This window comes from Musa acuminata, chromosome BXJ2-8, assembly GCF_036884655.1.
Source record: "Musa acuminata AAA Group cultivar baxijiao chromosome BXJ2-8, Cavendish_Baxijiao_AAA, whole genome shotgun sequence".
NCBI classification, from domain to species: Eukaryota; Viridiplantae; Streptophyta; class Magnoliopsida; order Zingiberales; family Musaceae; genus Musa; species Musa acuminata.
Genome location: NC_088345.1, coordinates 20,536,321 through 20,547,500, shown reverse-complemented (window position 1 = coordinate 20,547,500; position 11,180 = coordinate 20,536,321). Strand labels below are relative to the sequence as shown.

At 37.4% G+C, this 11,180-nt stretch overlaps 1 protein-coding gene across 1 annotated transcript in view; it reads right to left on the bottom strand.

Moving 5' to 3' along the window:
• The window catches only part of LOC103975178 (uncharacterized), a 1,548-nt gene extending 871 nt beyond the window's left edge, over positions 1-677 (bottom strand). The window contains exon 1 of the mRNA XM_009390087.3: positions 1-677. This exon is cut by the window's left edge and continues 871 nt beyond it. Coding sequence (XP_009388362.2) covers positions 1-178 — 178 coding nt within the window. The 5' untranslated portion in view covers positions 179-677.
• Positions 678-11,180: the final 10,503 nt, after the last annotated feature.

The following is an 11,180-nucleotide window of genomic DNA, read 5'->3' as shown; positions in this document are numbered from 1 at the left end:
CTGGGAGGATGCGGCCATCGGAGAAGATATCGTCGGCAGTAACTGAGGGCGTTCCGTCGGGGTCGCCTACCGCGAAGGAGAACTCGGAATCATTGTCGTCGTCGAACTGAGGTCCAGGCGGTTGTCGGTGAAGGGAGTCGCGATGAACGGCGGAGCGGGACGAAGTGAGTTCCGTCATGGTAATTGGGTCTCTCTCTCTTACGCCTGTCAAACACCGCTACTTGGGAATTAATGGATTGACTATCGAGGCGGAAGGGACTGATTTATGATATAGTCGCATATGGGACAGGTAAGGAACGCCGTGGATATAGCTTGTGCCGCACGCGATTGTTCTTTTGCTATCTAGAAGGTCGTATGGCCGAGGGAGGTGGCGCATTAAGGCAACCGGCGCGAACGTAGAGGACGATGACCGACGACGCAAAACCAAATTGGCAATCATCAAGGGACCCATGCACCAACGTAGCTCCACGGACTCGGGCGGTGACTTCTGTTGGTTTTGACTTCAAGAGCTCTTGTTGTGAAGGGCTTCAGGGACGACGGATGGCGTCTGTGGCTCTCTCTCCCCCTTCCAGGAAAGCGACGAGGATATAAATGAACCTGCCGCGGACGTGTGTATGTATTGATGGTGTTGCCAAGAAAAGGTCAATGGAACTACTCTGGATGGATCCCTTGGGAATCAAGAAAATGTTGAATGCCCACCATGAAATAAAGCTAAAAGTGGACTACTTCAAATGTCAAACTCTCGAAGCCTGTGACAATCTCTCCGAAATTTCAATCTTAGCAACTTGCTTGTGCACTACTTTTTTAGTTGTTGACTACGTACAGCCTTTGACGATGAGCAGAACAGCGACCGTATGATTCCTACTATCATCAACGGAAGCAGACTATAAAAGATAGATAATAGAAATTAAAGATAAAAACAGTTTTTCTCATTCCCATGTTTTTCTATTTATATAAATTACAAGGAAGGATTTTCCTTAACAGAGTAGTGAGATTTCTTTATACAGTTGAAAAAATTTATCTGTTATCATGCCCCTGTAAGATGGTGCTCCTATCAAGAATGTCGATCTTAGACCGATACAATGAAAATAGTTTACGAGCGAGAGGCTTCATGAGTGAGTCTGCTAATTGATCAATCATATGTACATGAGAAACATGTAGTTCATGTCGGATAACTTGATTTCGCACGAAATGAAGTCAGATAATAATATATTTTATGCGGGAGTGGAACACCGGATTTGTTCATAGATTGGTAGCTTCGATATTATCATAATATATTATAGAAATAAGAGTGAAATTGGTGTTAAGTTCCTTGAATAGATTTGTGACCCAATAGAATTTTGTAGTGGCAGTGGCGATGACGATAGCACGGTATTCAGCTTCAGTTATAAATCGTACGACTATCTTTTACTTCTTAGAACTTCAACTGATTGAATTAGATCCAAGAAAGATAATATACCCCGATATGGATGTCCTATCATCAAATTTTCCTGTCTGATCAACATCAGCAAAGGCATGGAAATAAAGTGGAGAGTGTTTGCGGAGAAAGCGACCATGATTGAGGGTCCCTTTAAGATATCGCAAGATTCGTTTGACTGCACAGACCAATGCATAGTAGATGATCGCTGTATAAATTGTGATAATTTATTGATCGCAAATAAAATATCTAGATCATTGAGAGCGAAGTACTGTAAAGAGCCAACTACTTATCGGTATTGAGTGGGTTTCGTAGCAGAACTTCCATCAAATAATTTGAGTAATTCACTAGTAGAGAGGGTAGTTGTAACTGCATTTGCGTCCTACATAGTTGTCTTTGATAATAAATCTTGAATGTACTTTCTTTGTGATAAGAAGAGACTTGAAAATATATATATTGCTTCTATGCCTAGAAAATAGTTCAAGATTCCTATATCTTTAAGGGAGAATTGATCTCATAATTGCTTGATAAATGTTTAGATCTCGATACGATTAAAGCCCATGAGAATAATATCATCAACATACACCAGAATATATATTGTGCTTCCATATTGTTGTCATAGAAATAATAAAGTATCAAACTTAGAGTTGATAAAGCCAATTGAAGTAAAAAATGTGCTAAGTTCAGTGTACCAAGCTCTTAGAGCCTGATGAAGTCTATAAATAACTTTTTGTAATTTACAAACATGCCTTAGATACTGAGGATGAATGAAACCAGGAGGTTATTGCATAAAGACATCTTCAATTAGCGTCTCTTATAAAAAGGTATTATTAACATCCAATTGTCATAATTGACAACCTTTAGTGGTGGCTAAACACAGGATAAGTCGGATTATTGTAAGCTTAACAACGGGACATAATGTCTCAGTAAAATTAACTCCAAGTCGTTGATGAAACCCTTTGGCAATTAAACGTGCTTTATATCGGGCAACAAATCCATCTGGGTTCCACTTAATTCGAAAGACCCACTTACACCCAATGATATTTTGTGTATGATGAAAGGGTACTAGGTTTCATATTGAGTTAGGGAGGAGGGCTTCATATTCTTCACACATGGCTTTATGCTAGTATGGAGATTTTTGGGCTTGAGTGAAGGTGGTGGATTCAATAGTATTAGATAAAGATTCTATGATAGCATGTAGGTCAAGAACTTACCGAGGTTTGAAAATACCACTTATAGAGTGTGTTATCATTGGATATTTAGAGGTTATGGGATTGTAAGGTTGTGTTGTTAGTATAAACGATGGAGAGTCACTTGTTAGGATCAGGGTCGGCACTAAGAGGGGGGGTGAATTAGTGCAGCGGTAAAATCATCTTCAAAAATTCATTGCGACAAATACTGTTTACGTTAAAAATTGATTTTAGAAATATCTTAACTTGAAACACGTTCGTAAATGAATTGAAGGCAGTATGTACTTAAATAGGTTTGTAGTAAGGTAATAGTAAGAATAAAATGCAAACCAGAGAACACGCTAGTTTTAGAGTGGTTCGATCAACGTGACCTACATCCACTTCCAGCTTCCTCCTCCGACGAGGTCATCGACATCCACTAGAGACCTTCCTTCAATAGGCGAAGGCCAATCACCTTTTGCACCCCTCTTCTCCTTTTACCGGGTTTAGGAGACAACCCTTACAAGCACTCACTTACTCCTCTCTAAACAGAATTCTAAGTTTAAGGCTAGAGGAGGGATCTCTCAAGTGATTTCTACGGTGTTTCTTTACTTTTAGACTCTCTGTGCTTATGTGCTTTAACCAGGGATGGGAGGGGTATTTATAGGCTTCAAGTTGATTCAAACTTGGAGCCTAAAACTTTCCCATCCTGGGTTCTCCGGGCACGGGTGGTACCACCGCCCACGTTGGGCGGTACCACCGCCTAGGTCTGGCTAACACTACCCTGGGTAGTACCATCACCCAAGTCCGGTGGTACCATCACTTGGAGGGCAGTGCTGGGTGGTACCACCACCCAGACTGGCAGTATCACTGCATAGCACCCTGCCAGGGGTGGTACAATTGCCGAGTCTGGCGGTACCACCGCTTGACACAGTCTCGAAGATTGTGCCATGACGGTGAGACTTCTTGGGGCATTGTTTGAGCTTCTTATTGGGCCCAACACAGTTCTTACATGGGCCTAGCTGGCCCCTAATTAGGTTGGCCCAAATCTAAGCCCAATTACATGCTAACTGTGAAATCTTAAGACATTTGCTAAGCTAAACAAGTCCATATGTCTATTCTTTCGGCGAGCTTCCGACGAACTTCCGATGGACTCCCAGTAAGCTCCTGAACTTCATGACGATCTTCTTGGCGAGTTTCAACAAGCTTCTCTAGCAAGCTCCGAGACTTCTCGGTTGGTTCCTCCAAAACTTCCGAGAACGTCCGGACTTCCGACGAACTCTCAAACTCCCAACGTGATCACGTTCTTGACTCCGAAACTTTATTTTGCTTCATGCCTTGCTATCATAGTTAATCCTGCACATGTAAAACATACTTCGATCTAGATAATTAATACTAAGCATTAATCAAGTTGTCCGGCATGCCATTGGTCCCTCGACGCTTCGTCCTCTCCTGCGATCTATTGCCCAATCGGCTAGTTGACTCCGTAACTCCGATATCCTTAGCGCAATGTTCGCTCTTCTTAGCCTAATGCCTGAAGCCTTCTGTCAATACATCGACCGATCCACCGGCCCGTTGTCCAATCTTCTGACATGTTCCTCCAGCCCAACATGATTTTTCCTGCTTTAATTGTCTTGTCCTGATCGAAGTATCCTGCATCACTCAAAATATAAATTAAAATATAAATACTTATCAATTGGTTTCATTATCAAAATTCGAGATTCAACAATCTCCCCCTTTTTGATGATGACAACCAATCGATGACGGAGTTAACCTTAACTCCCGGAGTTTAAACAAACTCCCCCTATCAATATGTCATATTGATAGAAAATTTTAGATTCCAAAATCCAAGCAAAGATGTCATGATCAAATCATGCATGACATCAACATACTTCTCCCCCTTTGTCATCAACAAAAAGGAGAAGTACCACAATCAAGTGTTTGTAATATAAGTTCAAATCATTGCATGAAAAATATAATATCAAGTATCATCATCATGCAATTTGTAAGTTTAAAAATTTAGCAAGTGTTACATCATGCTTAGAACATTCAAGCTATCAAGTTGTAGATATGCAAGTTTTACAATGTTCAAACTAGCAAGTGTTTGAAAAAGAACAAGTTTTGCAACATACAAGCTAGCAATATTTACAATATTTTAGAACATGGAAGCTAGCAATTTTGAGATGTTCAAGAAAGCAACTCTTGCTTCTTGAAATATGCAAGTTTGCTAGATGTGCACGTTAGCAGGTTTTGCTTCTTGAAATAGGCAAGATAGCATATTTGCTTGAGACTACAAGATAGCATTTCTTGCTTTTGAGATGAGCAAACTAATAAGTTTTGCCCCTTTTTACGATATGTTCGTTTGCAATTGCTGCTTCTCTTGACTTATGCAAGCTAGCTAGCAAGTTAGTTATCTCTCCCTTTGTCATTATCGAAAAGAAGGGAAGAATCCAATGTTGTAATTCTTTTCCCTTTACAACAATTTTTAAAGCATGACAAAGGTGTTAGGATCAAGAGCGTTTTGGTAATAAATCATAGCATTTCAAATCATAATGGTATTAATTTTGTCAAATTTCATCCTACCATGATCAAAACTTTTCACCATCTTATCATGAATCTTTTTATTTCATCACATTCATTTCATCTCATCAAGAAAAATTAATTGAGTGATGAATACAAGAAATTACATAAAAATCATATCATGAAAGATAAGATTATGTGAATACCAAAAGGCATGATTTCTTTTGAAAAATCTCCTCTTAAATAATTAAAAGAGAATCTCAGGAGATCATGAAAAATCTTGATTCATATAAAAGATTTCATGAGAAATTATGATTTCAATAAAACTCATTCAAATTCATCAAATTATTTTCATAGTCCACAAAATTCATAAATAGATTCATGATTTTAAATCCAATAATATATTTTCCTTTTTATGTGATACATTTTAAGTGATTGATTTCATATAAGCATGCTCTTGTCCTTTTCTTTTTTAAATGCCAAATCAAAAAATATATATATCATTGTTTAAAATGAAAGTGCAAGATTTATCATCATAAAAATCATCAATATCAATAAGGCATAAATCACTCAAAAATCATCATGTATAACTTTAAACTCTCATGCATAAAGTCGTCATGATATCAAAACATTTAATATTTTCATCATTATGCATTACTTCAAATCAAACATGATTTTATCAAAATCGAGAAATAATATGAAAATCAACATGATACACATTACTACTTCTTAACCACATATTGCATGATTTTATAAAGCATTTTTTTTAAAAGTTTTTTATTAAACATGTAATTATTTTTATTATCATTTTCAAAATTATTAGCATGATCATAATTTTTACATTTTCATTATACTATATAATTTTAAAAATAACTTTTCTAAACTAAATAAAAAGAAAATGTATCATGAAAAGCATCATGTAATTTCGAAATAAACTAAAGGCATTTTGATTACCTCAATGTCAAAAACAATTAAGGCGTAGTTTGCCATCTTGCCTTTCTTGATTTTCTCCTCGTCTTCGGAGTGTTAGGATCGAGAGCACTAAGAGGGGGGGGGTGAATTAGTGTAGCAGAAAACTTTCTACGATTAAAACCGAAAGCTGCGTTCGTTTGATAAAAACGATTTAGATGTAAAAGCTGATTCTAAGATTACTTTAACTTCAGATTAAACGGGATGACGTTAAAGTAAATCTACGAAGGCAGTTTGCAGTTTATGATGAAAATCAGAATGCAAGCGCAAACTGAAATGCGACGTTCGTACGATAAAACCGGTTTACGTCTAAATGCCAATTTTGAAGATACTGAACTTTGAGATATGTTTTATAAATGCGCAGAAAGCAGTTTGCAGTTATGATTGAAATCAAAACAGAAACGTAAATTGAAATGTAATGATCGTATGAAAAAGCCGATTTACGTCTAAATGCAGATTCAGAAAGCTCTGAACTTAGAAACTCGTTCGTAAAAGCGCAGAAGGCAGTAGCTATTTAGGAGGTTTGCAGTAAAGATAAAATGTTTAAAGTAAATACAAACCGAGATTTAGAGTGGTTTGGTCAATCTTGACCTACTCCACTTTTGGCTTCCTCCACCGATGAGGTCATCGACGTCAACTAGAGGCCTTCCTTCAATAGGCGAAGGCCAACCACCCTTTTACAGTTTTACTCCTTTTGATGGGCTTAGGAGACAACCCTTACAAAATTTTTCTCTCCTCTCTTTACAACTCAAAACTTTGAAGAACAGAGGGAGGAGAACTTTTGGCCTTTACAACAATTTTGAGCTCTAAGAATCACAGAAAGAGATCAAGATTTCGAGTGTAAGTTGCTACCTTTCAGTGCTGAATGGGTGGGATATTTATAGGCCCCAACCCAGTTCAAATTTGGAGCTCAAAACTGTCAATTTCCGAAATTCCGGGATCAGGCGGTTGCACCTCCTGACTAGGGCGGTTGCACCGCCTGGCAGAGCTCGAAGACTGAGCCTCTAGGCGGTGCCACCTCTGTCAGGGGCGGTTGCACCTCTCTGCCAGAGCTCGAAGACCGAGCTCAGGCGGTTGCACCTCCTAACTGGGGCAGTTGCACCGCCTGCCAGAGCTTTAAGACTGAGCTCAAGCGGTGCTACCTCCTATCAGGGGAGGTTGCACCGCTCAGTCTTGCTCGGAGACTGAGCCCAGGCGGTGCTACCTCCTGGTTAGGGCGGTTGCACTGCCTAGTCTCCCTAGGAGACTTAGCCCAGGCGGTGCTACCTCCTGGCTTGGGCGGTTGCACCTCCCACAACAATCAGGGTCCGAATGGGTAGATCCATTCGACCCAATTTGGGTTTTTCAGAGGCCCAATTGCCCCAAGATTAAGCTAATGGGATCACCTCCCATTCTCAAGTTAATCATTGTGCTAACTACGATAAATCCTAAGACAATTTCTGCAGCTTGCTCCGGTGCGTCAATCGCTTCTTCCGACGAGTTTCCGGCGAACTTCCGTCGATCATCCGATGAACCCTCGGTGATGCTCCTGCGGACTTCCGGCAAACTCTTGGACTTGCGATGATCCACTTGGCGAGTTCCGACGAGCTTCTTTGGCAAGCTTATGGACTTCTCGGATTTGTTCCCGTAGAACCTCCGACGATTGTCCGAACTTCCGTCGAACTCTCGAACTCCCAACGTGATCATTGTCTTGACTCCGGCGCAACTCCTGCTGCATGTCTAACTTTCATCGTAGTTAATCCTGCACACTTATCTCAACACATAGATTAGACAACAAATGACAATTGACTTCATCATCAAAATCCGAGATTCAACAATCTCCCCCTTTTTGATGATGACAATCAATTGATAATGGAGTTAACCTTAACTCCCCCTGTCTATGTGCCATACTTGAGATAAGTCATTCTTGAATTCAAAGCCTTAAGAATTCAAGAGACATAAGTTCAAATCATTTGAACTTATCAATATTCCCATCATGATTCCTATCATGATGTATCTCTCTGAAGATGATGTCAAGGTTTGACATTCATTTTTAAATTTTACAAGTTTGAATGATGGTAATAGTAACAATTCATCATATTGTAAGATATCAGCATGTAAAACTGTGAAGTATGATTTTGATATCATTATATGATGTACACATTTCAAGTACACATTTCAAATATTTTAGCAAGTATTGCATTTCATCACACGGTAAGATATCAACTTGAAAAATTACGATGCAAGTTTTTGTTTGATATCTTAACACGATACAAGGCATAATGCAAATCATAGCATTTATTCATATATCTCTTGGTGATGCAGGCATGGCATAATTATAGCATTAGTGTTTATAGCATCAATTCATATATTTCTCCCCCTTTGTCATCAACAAAAAACATGGTAGATGTGATACCAGGAGAACAATATAAGCAAATTTTGAGTATAAGTGCGATGATTGTTTCATGCCTTTACTTGATTCATGTTATTTCCAATAGTAAATTATAGCACATAAAGGAGAACATGATATGTTGATTGCTTTGATTCATGCTATTTATGAGTTTGCTTTGAGTCAAGATATGTGAAACAACTTTTTGTAAATACTATCATCCATATTTCAAGATGGAATCATTTCATCAAATCCATTTTAGAAAAATATTTTTCATAAGAGTGTACGAGAAAATCCAATTTTTAGCATTCTAATTGTTAAGCGAATCCAAAAATAAAATTAACTCTTTCATGCATTCGGACAAGACTATGCTACAGATTTTCAAATACAATCAAAAGACAAAACATTTTTGTATTCAACACATAATTTCCAACATGTTATTTAGGCATGTAATGGTAGTCAAGTGATTTGATTATTCAATAAAGTCTGAAAGAGAATTTTAACTAGTTTATGTGTTCGGACACATCAACATTCCTAATTCTCTTCTTATGAAATCAAATTGTTCTTCACTTAGAGATTTTGTAAAAATATCGGCTAGTTGATGTTTGGTGTCAATGAACTCTATGATTACATCATGATTAGTAACATGATCTTGTATAAAGTGATGTCTGATATCAATATGTTTTGTTCTTGAGTGTTGTATAGGATTCTTTGTTAAGCATATTGCACTTGTGTTATCGCATTTAATGAGAATATTTTTAAGATGAACTTTATAATCTTCTAAAGTGATTTTCATCCATACAACTTGTGCACAGCATGCACTTGCTGCAATATATTCAGCTTCAATTGTTGATAGTGCAACCGAGTTTTATTTCTTAGATGACTAGGAAACAAGGGCATGTCCTAAAAATTGACATGTTCCTGAAGTGCTTTTTCTATCTAGTCTACATCCAACAAAGTCTGCATCAGCATAAGCAATTAACTCAAGATTTTCTGATTTTGGGTACCATAATCCTAGATTTGTGGTACCATTAAGATATCTAAGTATTCTTTTAACTGCTTTGAGATGAAATCTAGCACAAAGTCCTATACTGAACATGATGTCTGGTCTAGTTATAGTGAGGTAAAGTAAACTTCCTATCATACCCCTATAAGTCTTTTGATCGAAACTTTCTCCACTTTCATCAATTTCTAACTTAGTAGAGGTGCTCATAGGAGTGTTAATAGCTTTTGAGTTATTCATATTAAACTTTTTTAGTAAATTCATAGCATATTTAGTTTGACTAATAAAGATGTCATTGCTTAGTTGTTTGATTTGTAAACCTAAGAAGAATGTTAACTCTCCCATTAAACTCATTTCAAATTCAAGACTCATAGTTTTAGCAAAAGATTCACAAAGAGATTCATTCGTGGAACCAAAGATAATATCATCAACATAAATCTGAACAATGAGAAAATTATTTTCAAAATTCTTGATGAATAATGTAGTAGCAACCTTGCCTTTTATGAAATTATTTTCAATAAGGAAAGAACTAAGTCTCTCATACCAAGCCCTCGAAGCTTGTTTTAAACCATAGAGAGCTTTAGTTAATCTAAACACATGATTAGGGAGGCTATTATTTTCAAATCCAGGAGGTTGTTCAACATAGATTTCTTCAGAAATAAAACCATTAAGAAAAGCGCTTTTAACATCCATTTGAAACAGCTTAAAATTATTACTACTAGCGTAGGCAAGGAGCATCCTTATGGCTTTTAATCGAGCCATAGGAGCGAAGGTTTCTTCGTAATCGATACCTTCTTCTTGGTTGAAACCTTTGGCCACTATTCTAGCCTTGTTTCTAACCACGATACCATTTTCATCTTGCTTGTTTCTAAAGACCCATTTAGTATCAATAACTAAATGGTCATTTGGCCTAGGAACAAGCTTCCACACCTCATTTCTCTCAAATTGATTTAATTCATCTTGCATTGTGATATTCCATGAATCATCTTTCATGGCTTCGTCAATGCATTTGGGTTCAATTTGGGAGAGAAAAGCGGTGTTGGCACAAAAATTTTTAAGAGAGGATCGTGTTTGAACCCCCTTTGATGTGTCTCCTAAGATTAGCTCCTTAGGATGAGCATCTACATACTTTCAATCCTTGAGTAAGGATGTTTCGGAAGTGGATGCATTCAAGTTGCTAGTTGGAGATGGGGTTTCATTTAAATTCAAGGAATCAAAATTAACATCATCATCAAAATTGTTTTTCCTGATTTCAGAAATCTCATTGAAAACAACATGAATGGATTCTTCAATAATTAATGTTCTTTTATTGAAGATACGAAAAGCTTTAGAAACCGAAGAATAACCAAGAAAGATTCCTTCATCGGATTTAGCATCAAATTTTCCTAAGTTATCTTTTTCATTCAAGATAAAGCACTTACACCCAAAGACTTTAAAATATGAAACATTGGGTTTTTTGTTGTTCCATAACTCATAAGGAGTTTTGGTGAGTATGGGTCTAACTAGAACTCTATTCAAAATATAGCATGCAGTATTTACGGCTTCGGCCCAAAAATATTTGGGTAGGCTATGTTCATTCAACATGGTTCTTGCCATTTCTTGTAAATTTCGATTTTTTCTTTCTACTACTAAATTTTGTTGAGGATTTCTTGGAGTAGAGAAATTATGGTTGTATCCATTGAGTTCACAGAATTCTTGGAAATCATGGTTTTGAAATTCTCCACCATGATCACT